The following is a 17,765-nucleotide window of genomic DNA, read 5'->3' as shown; positions in this document are numbered from 1 at the left end:
GCTCCTCTCTTCCTGTCACAACTTGTTTTGGGGGAGGGGTGCCTGGGAAGGGGTATCCAATGTGGGGGTGCACTGTGCCAAGCCCCAGCAGCTAAATGGCATGTACTGTTCACCGCTTCCTCAGTTCTGCCAGTCCTCTCACTTGTCCTGTGAAAAGAGATGGGGCCCAGCTCCCCACCAACACAGGTGGCTGCCTCTGCCTCGACCGACCGTTTCCAAGTGACGTTGAGCCCAGCAGGCCCAAGGCTCCCCCACCCCCCACTTCCTGTGTCGGCTCAGAACCCGCCTCCCCTCCCAGACCTGGTGCCTGCTTCGGGTGATGGTGCGTCTCCCTCTTCCAAAGCCCCCTTCTCACCCCAGCACTGGGAGCAGTGGCCCCGAGTCCTCGTCCTCAGCAGGGGTTGCACAAAAGGCCTTTGGTTTCTCTTCCAGAAGCACTAGGCCAGCAGGCCTGCGCCATCTCTGTTCAGTGAGTGTCCAGGGGGAGGAAGATGCCATCGGAGAAGCTCTGGAGCATCCTGGGGCTCTACCTCTTATCTGGTGAGTAGGACGAAACGAAAAGAGCAAGGCCCACACACCCTGGTGCTGCCCAGAGGTGCCAGGGGCGTCATGCACTGGGAGGTGTAAGGAGCTGTGTGTGCCACGGTAGCTGGGCTGGAGGCTGATGGGGAAACGTGGCTGGGTCCTCGGAGGCAGCTAAGGAGAGCAGTGGGGTGATCATCTCTCCTAAAAGCGGGATCTGTGCCTTCAAGAAGGATCTCCTCCTATCCCTGGACTCCCAGCCCTTGGGAGCTGATTTGAAGGCAATGAGCAGAGCTGAGGGTGCTCCTTGTTGGGGGGATCCTGGCTGGTTGAACCCCAGCTCTGTGCAGGGCGTAGCCAGCTTTGCTTGAGACAGCAAAATACTCCGTAGTTTTCAGTTCTTCTCAGTGACTCAAGAGCTTTCCATAGTGTAGTCCTTTGTGAAGCAAAGCGGAATAATGGATAAGTAATCAAGAGTGTTTTCAATCTATATATATAAAAGCCTAAGTGACCGTTACAACCAGTGGATCAAACAACCGGTTGACTGGTCACTTTGACATGCACTGACCACCAGGGGGAAGACGCTCAATGCAGGAGCTGCCCCTGGTGGTCAGTGCGCTCCCACAGCCAACCTCCCGTAGTCCCTCCCCGGGCCAGCTGGCCCCAATCGCCCCGATTGCCAGCCAAGCTGAGGGATCCCACCCATGCCCGAATTCGTGCACCGGGCCTCTAGTATCTCATATAAGATACGTTTCTTTAAGGTTGCCATTTATTGAATTCTAGATACTCTGTAAAAAAATAAAAATAAAAACCTTCACATGTGTTAACCAGGTTATCCTCACTTCCATCTTGGAAGGTAAACATCACCTCCTATTTTGTAGATGAAGAAACTGATCCTCACTGAGGTTAAAGAGCTTGTTTAAAACCACACGGGAGTGCTGAGCTGACCTGGGCGCTGTCTCTGTCTGCAGGCTGCACCCACAGGGGCTGAACCGCAGCTGGACGATGGCTCCCAGAGCCTGGTTTCAGGGCCCTGAGAAGTGCCCCTGGTGGGCTCCCACCTCAGCCACCGCCACAGGGTCTGCACGGCCTGCTCCTTCCTGAGTGTCTTGGGCTCAAATGTGCACACACCACCCAGACCTTTTTAGGCTGCAGCTTGGGCTGGGGCTCAGGATAGGGTTTGCAATTCTGCGTGTCTAACAGGCTCTCAGGCTCAGTCCATTCCTGGTCCTGGTCCCAGGGACACACGCTGAGTGTCAGGGGCAGGGGTGGCTCCTGAGGAAGTAGGCGGGCATTTCCCTTAGAGGCCTATAGAATAAAGGATGCTTTGCAGAGAGAAAAGAAGAGGGAGGGAGTGGGAGAGAGAGAGATAGAGATTATCAAAGACCCACGCTCTCCTGGCCATTTGGCCCCATGAGGATGTGCCCACCTGCTGTGAGTGTAGGGGAGGGGCAGAGGTGTAGTCTCAGCCAGTGTGGGAGCTTTGGGTAAAGAGCGGGCTGGGTACACAGAGACCTTTCAGGCAAACCCAGGGAAACTGGTCAGGGTGACAAATCCCAGTTACTGCAGAGCGAGGGCAAGGGCCTGGGAGGGACCAGGCTTCTCTGTTGCACAGGCTGCATCCATGAGTAACCAGAGCCTCAAACATGTCCATCTCCCAAATGCAAAACAAAAGGAAACACTGAGACATCGGCCCACGCACGCGCGCCTCCCCCCTGCCCACCCCCCCTCACCCCCACCCCCATCCCAACCCCCGCCCACGCGGCCCTCCCCGGAGCTTGTGGGCCTCCCTGGGTCAGAGACCAGTTTCCACTGTGAAGGCGTGAAGGCGTGGCTGCCGTTCTCCCATCACCCAGAAAGCAGCCCGGCTTTGTCTAACCCCTGTTTGTCAAACACTGTGTTTTCACGCTGAATGCGAGATGCTCTCCTGCTCTGTTTCACCCCGGATTGGCCAACAGTTGGGCTACAGGAATGACTCACCCGCAGGGTGTGGGCAGGACGATCAGTGTCTGGAAAGGGTCGGACAGGACACAGCACTCTGCCTGGAACTGCAAGCACCACACACTAACTGTTTTCTTCTGATTTTGTTCCAGCTGGCGCTTGGGGGCAAGAAGGTGAGATACCGTTCTTTCCTTGTTATGAAACCCGCCCACATTCTTTAGGTGTGAGGGGAGCTGGCCTCCCACAGGGCTCCCCCAGGCATGCAGCAGGGGTTCCTGCCACCTGGTCCTTTGCTTTTGCTTCCTAAGTCTAGAGGTGTGACTGTAGCCAGGGAGAGGTGAATCGCAGAGACTGCAGCAACGAGTGAGCCCTGACCATTCAGAGGAAACAAGTACGACTGTTACATCGAGTTGGAAGTGCCAGCCATTTAATTGCTTGCATCCGTAGTTGGTGTGAGGTTCTGAGGGGGGATGTAATACCCTGCGTGTGTGTGCATGTGTGCACATGCTTACATGTGGGCCTGGCCTGGGCTGCAGTCTCAGTCCTAGCAGTAGCGTCCATGTCCCAATGTTGGGAGACTTCCTAGTTAATCAGCTCCTCCAGCTGAGCAGCAGGACTTTGGAAGGCGGTCACGGTGCCGGCCTACACTTAGTGTCCTGGGGACCTTTTCTTTCCTTTTCTTTTCTTGCCATGCAGCATGCTTTAAAGCTCATCATTGACAAATGGGGTGTGTGCAGCGCACGGTATGCTTCAGGACAGCTCATCTCTTCTGAAGGCTATTGCCGTTTAGAGTTGATTTTGTTCAGATTTGGTTTATGTTCAGTGTACACCTTCTCAGGGCTCACTGCAGCAGCTCATGGACTAGGTCTGTTTCTCCCCGCTTTCTCGAGATAGATTGACAGCTAATATGGTGTAAGTTTAAGGTATACAGCATGATGATTTGGTATATGTATTGTGAAATGATTACTCAGAATTCATTTGTGTAAATGACCATCAGTTGTTTAACGTAGGACGTAGGGCCCACACCGTTTTCACATGTGGCCCTGGGCATTTGGAAACCATGTTACGTAGAGGCTGGGGAAGAGTCCTCACCCCTGGGAGCAGGATCTGATCTTACAGCCGCTAGAAGTGTTGCTAATGGCTTCTTATGCTTTCTTTTTCAGAGAATAAAGACATTAGTAAGGGAATGTTTGCTCTTTACAACCTCTTTTCAAATGTGGAACCAAATGGTCGTGGGGAACAATCGCCATAACATACACTGAGGACCATAACTGTTAGAGGAAACGTGCAGTCCTCTTTCAGTAGGTGTGTGGGCTTGTTGCTGTCACGTGTGTCCCTGAGCACACACTCCGGATAGAAGATGCCTGTGGGTGAAGTCAGAGCCACCACAAGCGTTTGTGTAAATCGCAAGTTCACTGCAGGCAGAGACGGTGTCTGAGTCACCTGGCCGGGCACAGAATAGGTGCTCAATGCATATTCTTTGAGTGAATGAGTGATCAGACACATGCACGCATCATTAATTTCCTCCCCTGAAGAAGCAAATGGCCTGTGTGAGAGAGAAATGCGTGGTAGCACAGTGTGTTGTATGCTATGAGGTGGGCAGATGCAGAGCAAAGTAAAATATAAAAAGAGGAGTGGTCAACTCTACAGAGAGTAGCTGGGGAAAGCTCCCCAGTGCGGGTTATTCCTGAGCTGAGTTTTAAATAATGAGCTTGTATTTTAGGGAAAAATAGTATTTTAGGCAGAGGGGTGGGCTGCACAGGAGGAGGCTGAGAGTCTAACTCTGAGGCTAGCTGCCATATCTGAATCCTGGCAGGACTGGCTTGCTGAGTTTCTTTGAATAATTTATGAAACATCTCCATTCCACAGCATCATCATATGTAAAATGGAAAGAATAATGATATGCAGTTTGCAGGGTTGTTATGAGGGTTGATGAGTAATTCTCGTAGAATATTATCTGGGCTATGGAAGACAGTTGGTGAATTTTAGCTGTTATCATACGGGAAGCATGCAACCTAGATAATAGGCACTGAAGTTTATTGAGCATAGATGTTCTGGATACTACCCTCAATATTTTACCCAAGTTTCCCCATCTAACATCCCTATTCTGCAGAAAACCAAGGTTAGAAAATAAGTAAATAATCCAATCACAGAGGTTAGTATAAATGCAGTCTTAGCTGACCCTGAAGCTCATGTTCTTAGCCTCTATGAACACTGCGTCTGGGTGCATATAAAATCTTTGTGAGCAGATCCTGCTTCTAAGCATGAACATCTAGGCCTTTGTGTGAGCATGTGTAAGTCTAGGCTCTGCTACTAAATTTGTGCCGATAAAAGTTATGAACAATTTTCTTTACATTTTCTTGTCCACACACCAAGCAGTGAAATGTCTCCTTCCTTTTAACTTGTTTTATGTATGATTTCTCATTTATTTAACATTTCTAAAAAATGGCAGTGCTAAAAAATTATTCCTAAGTCAAAATAATATCGACGTCTATTGTCATTATACTCCACTCCCAATTAGTAGCAGATGGATAAACGTGGTGAACAGCTTGTTTACATTTCCTGGGATCTCAGCCAGAGAGCTGAGCTCAGCTCTGTTCTCTACGGGAGCAGAACCTTCCAGCGAAGGAAGGGAGAACTCACCTTGTTCTCAAGCATCTGCTCTGCTCCACCCATTCTCGCCTTCATAATCCATCTAGTTCTCACAGATAACTGGTGAGGTAGATATTTTATAGCTCCATTTTCCAGATAAGAAACTGAGGCTTAGAGAAGTTAAAACAACTTGCCCTTGGTCACAGCCTAAGGCAGATCTGGAATTCAAACACAGGACTTCGGACTCGGCCCAGTGACCTGTCCAGTAGCACTTGTAGCAAAACACCCTCAACAGAGAGAGGGCTGCCCTCTCTCTCTCTCTCTCTCTCTCTCTCTCTCTCTCTCTCTCTCTCTCTTAATATATTTTTATTGATGTCAGAGAAGAAGGGAGAGAGAAAAAAAAACATCAATGATGAGAGAGAATCATTGATCGGCTGCTTCCTGCATGCCCCACACTGGGGATCGAGCCTGCAACCTGGGCATGTGCCCTGACCAGGAATGGAACCGTGACCCCCTGGTTCATAGGTCGACTCAACCACTGAGTCACGTCGGCCGGGCAGGGCTGTCCCTTTGCACCACCCCTCTCCTCTCTCCCAGTTGCCCTATCCAGGCTAAACCACAGCCTAGTGCCACCCAGGGTCCCAGCCACAAGTCTTCCAAGAAACAAGCATGCACTGCAGCCCCACAGCCGTGGAGGAATGTGCTGGATCCCCAACTCAATAAGGGATTTCAGTCGTCCTCCCTCTAACAAAATAATTGGGAGTTGGTTATATTCAGGGACATTTAAAATAAAGCCACTTTTTATTGGAAGAACCATTCCCTTAAAATGTATATAGTGCTTCCCATAATTTAAGGGCACACTCTGGTATATTCTCAATTTGATGTATCTGAGTTATATCTATAAAGTTACCTCATGGACTAATGACATACTATATCCCTTTAAGGCTTAGGGCATCCTAAGGATGGGTCCTCTGAAGGAATCCCTGGGGACTTGAAAATTTTTACCTACAACTTAAACTTACACCATGGTCATTTCCGTACCATCCCTTCCTCTTCTCACTTCCAGGTGACTTTTCACATCCTCTAAAGAGTAAGTCAGCCCTAGTTGAGGTGTGCCTAGCAAGGGTGCGAGTCAGTGTGGCCAGAAGGAAAGGAATCGAGTGAGAGATGCTCCCGAGAACGGAGGCCCTGCCTACAGTATATTCCCAACTCCTGTTTCAGATGCACTGCAAGCAGGGACTTTCATAGTCTTTCTTTGCTTCCATTCCCTCCTTCCCAAGTCCCCATGTCCATACCTAAACGCTAAAGTCACTTTCAAAAAGTTGTCTAGTCCCCGTTGTTTTTTTAAGGGGGGGGGGGGTTGTTGTTATTGTTTTGTTAATCCTCACCCAAGGATATTTTTTTCCATTGCTTTTCAGAGAGAGAAGAAAGAGTAGGAGGGAGGGAGGGAGGGCAGGAGGGAGGGAGAGAAACATCGATGTGAGAGAGACACATCGATCGGGTGCCACCACACACTCCCCATCCAGGGGCAGGGAGCAAATCCGAAACCCTGGTACATGCCCTTGACCAGGAATCCAACCCAAGACCCTGCCGTGTGTGGGCTGACGCCCTAACCACTGAACAATACTGGCCATGGCTGGCCCCCCTTTTGCATAACCCCGCTGTAATACCCTCCAGAGTTCCCTTTTGACTTTCTGCATCTGGTTGGCTCTTTTGTTACTATTTTGCATTTCCTGAAATCTTACTGGTTTCTTCTTCCGATTTCCCTCTCTTCTCTCGATTCCCCAGCATTTAAAGTCTCCATCTCCGGAACCAGGGTGGAGTTGACATGTCCTGAGGACCCTGATTCTGAGCAAATAAAATGGGAAAAAGATGGTGCACTAATACCCAATCGTCACGAGGAACACCTGTTAATAGACAATTTCTCCGAAATGAAAGACAGTGGTCATTACACCTGCTACAGAGGCAACTCGAATAACAATCGCAACTATCTCTACCTAAAAGCAAGAGGTAATGCAGGTCTCCAGCGCAAGCACAGCTAGACTCTTTAGGAAGGACCATCTCCAAAGGGCTCCTTCGTCATCCCCCCTCACCCAGCTCACAGCCCCCCGCCTCTCTATGCCTCTCCTACACTCAGTACTGGGACTGTCTGGGGCTACACAGCACCCACATTTTCTGCAACTTTGATTAAACACCAATGGGGGGCTGTCTAGGTAAGCTCCGTCAGCACGCGATCTACAACAACTTCTAAGAGACAGGATGGGGCCATTGCCTTACGGCACACCCAGGTGATGGCACACCATGTGAGCTCATCTGATGCTTTATCCAGATATGCGTCCTTCCGAAGGATTGGCAGAGAGACTCAAAGATGCTGTGATAAAATGGCATCGCCAAGGCATCGTAATAAACCCTGACGGCAGCTGACGTTTATTGGGTGCTTAAATTTCAAGCACAGGGGTGGGCAAAGTTTTTGACTCGAGGGCCACAATGGGTTCTTAAACTGGACCGGAGGGCCGGAACAAAAGCATGGATGGAGTGTTTGTGTGAACTAATATAAATTCAAAGTAAAGGAGCGGAGGGGAGAGCAAGAGAACCGGATAGAACAGCCGGATCCGGCCCGCGGGCCGTAGTTTGCCCAAGGCTGGACTATACCATAGACTCGCCTGGGACTTTTTGTTGTTGTCAATCCCCACCTGAGGATATTTTTCCATTGATTCTTAGGGAGAGTGCGGGAGAGAGGGAGAGACAGAGAGAAATGTCGAAGTGAGAGAAATACATCGATTGGTTGCCTCCTGCACGGGCCTGACCAGGGCCTGGGCTGGGGAGGATCCTGCAACCGAGGTACATGCCCTTGACCGGAATTGAACCTGGGACCCTTTGGTCCGCAGGCAGATGCTCTGTCCACTGAGCCACACAGGCCAGGGCGGGCTTTTTTCCCTCATGTCACCCTCTCAACAACCATATGAGTGCAGTAGCATGTGATTCCCATATAGATGAGGGGAGAGTCTTTGGGAGCTGAAAGCACATTCGCGTTCTCACAGCAGGTGAGCAAGGAGCTGGGACTTGAACCCAGATTATATGATGCCAGAGCTTCTACCCAGAATGGCCACACTCTGTGGCTGTTATAAACATATTGAACGGAGGGCTCGGCACTAGCGATGGCCGGCGCGTGAGGTTTGAAGGGAGAACCGCTTGTCTGTCCCTCCCTCGTCTCCAGTGTCCTTGTGTCTTCCGTCCTCGGTGACTTCTCCCCTCCCCCGCCCCCCGCCCCGCAGTGTGTGAGAACTGCATGGAGGTGGACCTGATGGCAGTGGCCGGGATCATCGGGGCCGACATCTGCCTCACCCTGGGCGTGCTGCTGCTGGTGTATCACTGGAGCAAGAACAGGAAGGCCAAGGCCAAGCCTGTGACCAGAGGCGTGGGTGCTGGCGGCAGGCCTGGTGGTAAGAGCACGGAGTTGGGTGGGAGGAGAGGCCCCGCAGAGGGGGCGTCCAGCCTGGGCAGGGTGGGCAGCGAGGCCACAGCCGGTCAAGACGGCTTCTGTAGGACATTCACTGTGTGGCCACGATCTTGACATGGATGGTTCCACATCTCAGATCGCCCTTCTCCTTCCCCCTCAGAAAAGGGCAAACGTTCCTTGTGGGCAGGGCTTCCTCCAGCGCCTGTCCGCGTGGCGGGGGGGCGGGGAGGGGGAGCCCTTGGGACACTGCTCCCGCCTTTTCTTTTCCCTTCCTCCACGAGAATGGGAACCCAGGAAGGACCTTGAGCTGAGGAAAGTCAAAAAATGATAAGAGCAGTGGGGGCATTCGGGATGGGCTCAAAGAAGAAAGAGAGAAGAGGTGGCTGGAATGGAAGAGGGAGAGGGAGAGGAGGGAACAGAGGGGTTTGCGTCCTCCATCTGGTCTCATTGCCATAAGATTGGCGTTCCGCATGAAAACAAATCTTCTCCCCCCCCACGCCCCCACAGGACAAAACAAGGAGAGGCCACCACCAGTTCCCAATCCGGACTATGAGGTAACAAGGGATAGAGGGGACAGGTCTCTCTAGAGGAGCGGGACAGTGGGACTGCTCATCGGGCCTGTCACACCTTAAAGCCCTTGCTCAGACTCCAAGTCTCTTTCCCACCCTCTCCCCCAGGCTCGCCTCTGCCGCTTTCAGTGAGGCAGGGCCACATCGGAGGCTGCGCAGTTTCCACCACCACAGAGCGCTGGCTCTTTTTTTTTTTTTTTTTAACGTATTTGCATTGATTTCCGAGAGGAAGGGAGAGGGAGAGAGAGAGACAGCAATGATGAAGAGAATCATTGACCAGCTGCCTCCGCACGTACCCTACCGGGATTGAGCCTGCAACCTGGGTATGCAGCCCTTGACCAGAATCTAACCCGGGACCCATCATTCCGCAGGCCAGCACTCTATCCACTGAGTCAAACCGGCGAGGCTGGCTTATTTCTCCATCAGCTGGGACACAGCCATGGGAATAACACATGTGTAAATTCTAGCATGATGAACTCGGGGCTGATGCTCCCCCAGCATGCACCAGTACAGTAATGCCAGTTGTTGAATGATTCAAATGCTTCACGGATATAGAGCTCCCAGCCTCCCCTGCCCCACACACACAGCCAGACACCCAGTCTCTGCGCCCTGGACCGCTTCTTGACTGGACAGCGGGAGGGCTCCTGCCTGGCTAGCAGACGGTCATCAAGATTCTTGTGATGGGCTGCTGTGTGTGACTATCAAGTGTTAAATTACTGTTACTATCACGCTTGAACACACCCAACAAATATTTATTGGGCACCAGCCAAGCACATGGCAGTCACTTTCCCACGCGTGACTTTATGTAATTCTGACCAGAACCCTGAGGCGCGTGGGGACGCTGACTCCCAGAGGGAGGGACCAGAGCCAAGCTGTTGCCAGGAAATGCCAGCCTGCCTCCCGGCGCCTGGCCCAAGGTTCTTGCCTTTGCTCTGGAACTAGATCCACGGAGGCCCCGCTTCCTCCCGCCCTGCTGACCTCCCTTCCCTTCCCTTTCCCCCAGCCCATCAGGAAAGGCCAGAGGGATCTGTATTCCGGACTGAACCAGAGAGGCGTCTGACACTCCTGAGGACCCGCCTCCCATGGCAGGCCTGGCTCCTCCCTCTCCAGGCACCGCTCCGCCCTGGACCCCCCAGGAGATCTGTCCTCCTGCCCAGAGAGGAACTCCCACCTGCAGCCTGCCCGCCCGCCCCGCCCCGCCCCGCCCCGCACCTCTGCTGGAAGCCAGTCCTAGAATATTGCTACCTCGCTGTTCTTTGAAATAGCGCTACTCACCTATCACCCTGCACTCTCGCCAGGATATTTACGTCCGCTCTTCACCACCACTCCCCTCCTCTCTCCTCTGGATGTTCCTTCCGCGCCCTCCTGTTCCTGCGCATAAGTTGCCCCACCCTCACTATCCACCTACCGTTCTGCTTGTCCAGCTCTCCTTTGGGTGACGCCCTGTGCGAGTGCCCTGGGTCAGCGCTGGTCAGCACTGGCAGGGGTCCCCGCCCGGAGCTTCATCTCCCCTTCTCCACTGCCCCTCCGCCCCCCCCCACTTCCATCTCCGTGAACATGCTGGGCTCCTGTGGGCTGGGAGAGAGAAGAAATAAAGTGCACTTGGCTGACAGAATTGCTGTCCTCTTCCTGTGAGGCCTTCGAGGCTGCCTTGTGTCCTGAAACAGCTCGGTCCTTCTGCCTATGACTAAATCCCAGCTGTGGTCCCCAGGCCAGTACCACTGTCTTCGCAGGCCGGCGTTATCTCTTTGGAGAGAGCACTAGGGAACCAGAGAGAGAGAACAATTAGTCATTTGACTCACTTCTCTTGGGCAAAAACATCAAAGGTGGCAGAGAGTGACAGGGTGGCCAGCTCGTACAGTGGGTGAGGCCGAAGCAGAGGCTCCAAAGGCAGGTGCAGGCAGCAGGTGACCAGAGTGCAGAGCCAGGGGTGGGACGGGGGCAGATCTCCTCAGCTGCATTACCCTCACTGCTACGGGACCTTGGGCACACCTCTTCCCCTCTCCCTGCCTCTCTCCTCATCAGAACATCAGACGTGCTGCAGAGGCAAAAGCAGAGTCCAGGTAAGGCAGTTCCCAGGCCTGGGGCCTCGTACTGTCTACAAAAGGCAGCACCATAATGCTCTGAGAGGTCAGAGACAGTGTCTGTCTCCATCCTGACTGCGCTCCTCGTGCCCAGAGCAGAGCCTGGCACGTGTGTGGGCACAGTGTTGAGTGTGAGGAAAGCGCTGCCCGTGGGTCAATGCCGAGAGGAAAGCCTCGGTGGAGATCGTAATCCAGATGCGGCACACCACTGGGACCGCCTCCACCGGGATCGTCACAGTGACCCCCCCACTATGACCCCCTCCACCCGGGATCATCACAGTGACCCCCCACTGTGACCGCCTCCACCCAGGATCATCACAGTGACCCCCCACTATGACCCCCTCCACCCAGGATCATCACAGTGACTCCCCACTGTGACCCCCTCCACCTGGGATCATCACAGTGACTCCCCACTGTGACCCCCTCCACCCGGGATCATCACAGTGACCCCCCACTATGACCCCCTCCACCCGGGATCATCACAGTGACCCCCCACTATGACCCCCTCCACCCGGGATCATCACAGTGACTCCCCACTGTGACCCCCTCCACCCGGGATCATCACAGTGACCCCCCCACTATGACCCCCTCCACCCGGGATCATCACAGTGACCCCCCGCACTGTGACCCCTATTGTAGTGTACCCCCATCTTACAAAGGATGCCTCAAGAAGTCAAATTATGGAGTCATTTATTAAAAGCCGGAGGCATACGAGGGAGCCATTCAGCACTCCAAACCTCGAAGCCCAGAACAGCTTGCCACATCTGGCTTATATTGGCAGAATATCACAAAAGTTTCTATTACATCTTTGAGTCTGGAATGAGGAACCTGTTTCGTGAAAAGCATTTTACAGAAGCGAAATTGAGCAAGTTAGTTATCTAAAGTATCTAGGAATCACTGAATCAACAGAAACACATTATCTGGAACCACCGGGGCAATTTAGAATAATTGTGCTGTCCAGTTTCCGGGACCACTGAGTCAACCGAAACTCGTTATCTGTAGCTACTGAGACAATTTAGGATAATTGAGCTGTCCTGGTTCCCAGAAGAATGTGCTTCAGTAACCAGTGAGATCACAATCAATGGGATATTCAAACCATCATCAATGGAGTATTGGGATAGCATACATAAGTTCAGAAAATCAAAATAACTTTCTATTGTTTTCCAAACAAATAAGTACAGAAGCCAAACAGCAGTATGATTGCTACCATACTTCACCCCCTCCACCTGGGATCGTTGCGATGACCCCCCCACTGTGACCCCCTGCACCTGGGATCGTCAGAATGACCCACACCTGGCTCCGTAGTAGATGTCAGAGTCTATGGGGAGACCTAGGCACATTTCTATTTCACCTTCAAATTATGAAGGAAAAATTTCTTTAATACCATCAGTTTGATGTCAAAACCTTATTTTTAATTACAAAAGGCATTCCAGAAAGCATTGATTAAAAAACTGGTGTTTATGAGGTTAATTTGATTGTAAATGAACAGATACTTTTCTATTAGAATGTTGGTAAAAGTTTTCATAAATGAAAGAAAAGGAAAGGAAGAGCTGCGGGTGGGCAGGGGCGGCGGTGGGGGAGAGGAAGAGAGCAGGCGGCCTCACTCTCTCACTGTGAGGGCGGCAGCCAGAGCAGCTGTGGTTCAGGAGCCAGGATGTGGGCTGCACGCCTGCCAGTGAGGGTGAGAGATGCAGCTGCAGCCTGAGGCCAGTGCTGGAGGCCCCCCTTAACCTCCCAGGGCCCAGGCGCAGCTTGAGAGTGGAGGGCCCCCCTTAGCCTCCCAGGGCCCAGGCGCAGCTTGAGGAGAGAGGCCTGAGCACTGACATGGGTCTCAGTCCAGCTCAAGCCAGCAGGCTCTTCTCTCTCCCTCTCTGCACTCAGAAAGCTCCCTGTGACCACAGGGCTATCTGTGTGTGTGACCAGGACGGAAAAAGCCATTGGTGGTGTGGACGAAAGTGGGCACATGCTAACCTGACAGCTCAGAGGAGGCCTGCATGGCAGTCTTGCAAAGTCAGAGACCTAAAGTCACCACAAAGGATGGTCTGAAATTAAACTTTAACTAAAGCAGTGATGGTGGTAAGTCACCTCTTAGGCTGGTATCTTCACTGACATGGTCAACCTTTACCTTAACTGGCCTATCTGTCTTTTTGCATCTATGATAACATACCCTTGAAATGTCTGAGTAACTTGTAACTTCCCTTTTTCTGGACCCCTTGGGGCACAACCTAATGTGCTGGGCGCCAGACCAGAGACCACAAATTCCTTCATTGTTATCATGTTAATTGTTGACTGTTGGCTCTCCTGCACCCACCTAAGTATGTGTCCATCATTTTACTTTTTATCCAGTCCCAGAGGTTTCCCGCTTTGCTTTCTCCCGCCTCTCTAGTCTATCACCTTCATGTAACCCACCTACTCCCCTCCTTTGATTGCAATATATAAAACAGAGGAAAACCCACCATTCTCTGGAGCACTATTCCAATCCATTGAGATACTACTTCCCAGCAATTGTCAACAGTTTGACTCAAATAAACTTATAAAATTCTTTCCAGGTTTGCATGTTTTTTATGTTAACAGTGGTGCACACTCAACCTTGGGCTGTGACTGCAGCTTCTATATGACAGGCCCTGTTGAAACGCTGCTTCTTTCCCTCTAAACTCTCTTGCTACTTTGCCAAATTCATCATTAAATCTAGTAATAGATTTTGGTGGAGTCTTTAGGGCTTTCTATATACAATATCATGTCATCTGCAAATAATGAGAGTTTTACTTCCTCCTTCCCAATTTGGATGCCTTTTATTTCTTCTTGTCTGATTGCTGTGGCTAGGACTTCGAGTACTATGTTGAATGAGAGTGGTGAAAGCGGACATCCCTGTCTTGTTCCTGGTCTTAGGGGAAATGGTTTTAGTTTTTGCCCATTGAGTATGATGTTCACTATAGGTTTGTCATCTATGGCCTTTATCATGTTGAGAGATATGCTCCCTTTATTCCCACTTTGCTGAGAGTTTTTATCAAAAGTGGGTGTGGAGTTTTGTCAAATGCTTTTGTCTGCGTCTATTGATATTCCCTCTAAACTCTCAACACTTATGCTCACAAGGAGTCCCCTGAGGGTGACCTTCACTAGCTGCTGATCAGTAGGCTGGCCCGGGGTGGCTGTCTCGTCCTGGGTATATTTGATGGTGCCCAGTCAAGGCGAGGTGTGGCTCAGCATGATAAGAGCAATAACAGTTACCATTAGTGAGCATCTGCTATGCTCTAGAAATTGTCTTAGCACTTTACTCAATTTATCCCATCTAATCCTCATATGACAACCAGACAAGGTGCATGTTGTTTGTCCTTGTTTTACAGATGAAGACATGGTCTCAGAGAGGTAAGCTGTGAGGTTTTATGTTAGTAAGAAGAGAGCCAGAAGGAGGAGCAGGGCGTCTGACTCCAAAACTCTGAGCAGTTCCCAGGGCTAGTGTGGTTGTCGAGAATGCTCTCCGGCTTCCCAACTTACGAGCCGTGTGCAGTCATTTAGGTTTTCCTTCAGCAAGTGCTTTTCTTTTTTTTAAAATATATTTTTATTGATTTCAGAGCGGAAGGGAGAAGAAGAGAGAGATAGAAAGATCAATGATGAGAGAGAACCATTGATTGGCTGCCTCCTGCAGGTCCCCTACTGAGGATCAAGCCCGCAACCCGTGCATGTGCCCTTGACTGGAATCAAACCCGGGACCCTTCAGTCCGCAGGCTGATGCTCTATCCACTGAGCCAAACCAGCTAGGGCAAGAGTGCTTTTCTAACCACAGGCAGACCAGCACTGTGCTGAGGCTCCGGGGGACAAATGGTTCCCATTTTCAAGGAGCTTGCAGTCACATAACCGTGCCCACACATGCAGGAAGTTCAACAGCCACAGGGCGCAAATGTGATGAGCACCCTGAGTACCCCAGACCATGTGCCCGGTGTTCTAAGGAGGGACTGAGAGAGCTGAGGTGGTGAGGAAGCAAAGTGCATGAGAGACGGGATCTGGGCCTTAGAGGGAAGGGTGGATAGACTGTGAAGAGAAAGGAGAAGACACTCCGCTCATTAAAGATAAAATAAATAACCCAAAGAGCCCTTTATTCATTTTATTTTTAAAAAATATATTTTTATTGATTTCAGAGAGGAAGGGAGAGAGAGAGAGAGAGAGAGAAACATCAATGATGAGAGAATCATTGATCTGCTGCCTCCTGCACACCTCCTACTGGGGCTCAACCCACATCCAGGGCATGTGCCCTGACCAGGAATCTAACCATGACCTCCTGGTTCATAGGTCCACGCTCAACCACTGAGCCATGCCGGCAGGGCCCAAAGAGCCCTTTAGCTACTAAATAAATTTAATTTGTACTTAAAAACCTTCCCACAAAGAAAACTCCAGACCAAGATGACTTCATTGGTGAAATCTACCCAGAATTTAAGAAAGAAATAATGCCAATTCTACACATATTCCTCCAGAAAATTGAAGAGGAAATACCTCCAACTCATTCTATGGAGACCAAATTCATCTTGCATAATGGTTCACTATATGTGTCAAGCTAAGCCACACTCCCGTGATATTTGGTCAAGCATATCTGGATATCATTGTGAAAGTATTTTTTAGTTGAGATTGACATTTAAATCAGTAGACTTTGATGAAAGCAGGCTACTCTCTATAATGTGAGTGAGCCTCATCCAATCAGTTGAAGGCCTTAAAAAAAAAAACAGACTGAGGTCCTCTGAGAAAGAGGGAACTCTCTCTGTCTCTAGACTGCCTTTAGACCCAAGATGCCACATCAGCTCTTCCCTGTGTCTCCAGCCTGCCCACCTGCCCGACCACCTGTAGATTTTGGACTTGTCAGCCTTCACACTTGCATGAGCCAACTCCTTAAAATAAATCTCTCTCTCTCTTTCATCTCTCTCTCTCTCTCTCTCTCTCTCTCTCTCTCTCTCTCTCTAATAGGACATATTTACATTAGTTCTATTTCTGTGGAGAACTATATTTCTGACTAATATACCCTTATGCCAAAACCAGACAAAACCATTACAAGAAAATTGAAAACCAATATTCCTTATGAATAAATGAAAGTTTTTTTTTCACAAAATTTTGGTAAATTTAATCTAATAATATATCAAAACAAATATCACAATGATCAAGCACAGTTTACTTCAGGAATGCAGGGTTGGTTTAACAGATCATGCCACCGATGTAATTTATAATTTATATGGTTTTACTTTTTCAGTAAAGTAAAACCATATAAACATCTCAATGGATGCCGAAGAAGCACTTGACAATACAACTAGTTTCACTAAAAATTCTCAACAAACTAGAAAGAGAAGGGAATGTTCTCAACTTGTCAAAGGGCATCTAAGAAAAACCTACAGCCAACCTCATACTTAATGATGAATACAACGCTTTCCCTGTAAGATCACAAATAAGGCAAGAATGCCCTCTCTCCACTTCCATGCAACATTGTACAGGAGCTGTAGCAAGTGTAAGGAGCTGAAATAAAACACATCCACGTTGGACATGGAAAAGTTAAACTGTCTTTATTTACAAGCAGCATGGTCATCTATGTAGAATATCTAGTGGGGTCTACAAAAAGCTACTAGAATTAGTAATTGGGTTGAAGAAGTATTCAGAGTACAAGGTCAATATACCAAGAGCAACTGTATTTCTATATACACCAATAAACAACTGGATATTTAAATGTTTAAAATACCATATACAATAACTTAAAAAAATATAAAATCCTTTAAGGATAAATCTGACAAAAGACCTGTTCATGGATTGAAAGACTCAATATCATTAAGATGTCAATTCTTCCCAAATTGTCTGTAAATTCAATGCAATCATAATCAAAATCCCAACAGGCACTTTGTAGCCAGAATTTGAGAAGCCAATTTGTATGGGAGTGCAAAGGAACTAGAATAGTCTTACTACTTTCTTTAAAAATTTATCCCAGCCTGGCCGGTGTGCCTCAGTGGTTGAGCATCAACCTATAAAACAGGAAGTCATGGTTCAATTCCCTGTCAGGGCACATCGGGCTCAATCCCCAGTGTTGAGCATGTAGAAGGCAGCTGGTCGATGATTCTCTCTCATCTTTGATGTTTCTATCTCTCTCTCCCTCTCTGAAATCAATAAAAATATTTTTTTAAAGTGTATCCCAGCCATACCCGCTCTGGGTATTTATCCAATAGAAACAAAAGCACACAATAACATATATGTAAATGTTCACAGCAGCTTTATGTGTAATAGCCCAAACCAGGAAACAACCCAAAAGACTAGCAACTGTCGAACAGGCAAGCCGCCATGCATGTCCGTACAGGGGAACGCTGCTGAGCAATAAACAAGGCAGAAGCGTGATGGAGGCAACAAGAGGCGTGAATCTCCAAATCATTATTCTGAGTATGAGAAGCCAGACCAAAAGGAGCATCTGTCATACAGTATTTCATCTATGTCAACTGTGGGAAACGCACACCAGCCTGCAATGACCGCAAGCAGGTCAGTGGCGGCCTGGGGGTGTGGAGAGGCAGGAGGCTGGGATGCCTGCACAGGAGCACAGGGAGGCTGCTGGGGGGCGGGAGATGTTCATTATCTTGACTG

The 17,765-nt window shown here is 49.8% G+C and overlaps 1 protein-coding gene across 2 annotated transcripts; it reads left to right on the top strand.

Annotated features, from left to right (window-relative positions):
• The first annotated feature begins 292 nt into the window (after window positions 1-292).
• Window positions 293-10,697, top strand: CD3E (CD3 epsilon subunit of T-cell receptor complex). Of its 2 annotated transcripts, XM_080687787.1 has the most exons (7): window positions 293-322; window positions 433-540; window positions 2,616-2,636; window positions 6,844-7,065; window positions 8,331-8,498; window positions 9,023-9,069; window positions 10,088-10,697. In XM_080687787.1, exons 2-7 carry the CDS (start codon window positions 492-494, stop codon window positions 10,142-10,144), a joined length of 564 nt encoding a protein of 187 aa, XP_080543913.1. In that variant the 5' UTR covers window positions 293-322; window positions 433-491; the 3' UTR covers window positions 10,145-10,697. The 2 variants fall into 2 exon arrangements, with proteins under 2 accessions (XP_080543913.1, XP_080543914.1); XM_080687788.1 differs by lacking the exon at window positions 6,844-7,065 and having other exon boundaries at window positions 295-322.
• The last annotated feature ends 7,068 nt before the right edge of the window (window positions 10,698-17,765 follow it).

This window comes from Plecotus auritus (genome assembly GCF_963455305.1).
Source record: "Plecotus auritus genome assembly, chromosome: 9".
NCBI lineage: Eukaryota > Metazoa > Chordata > Mammalia > Chiroptera > Vespertilionidae > Plecotus > Plecotus auritus.
This window is presented reverse-complemented; position numbering and strand designations above follow the sequence as displayed.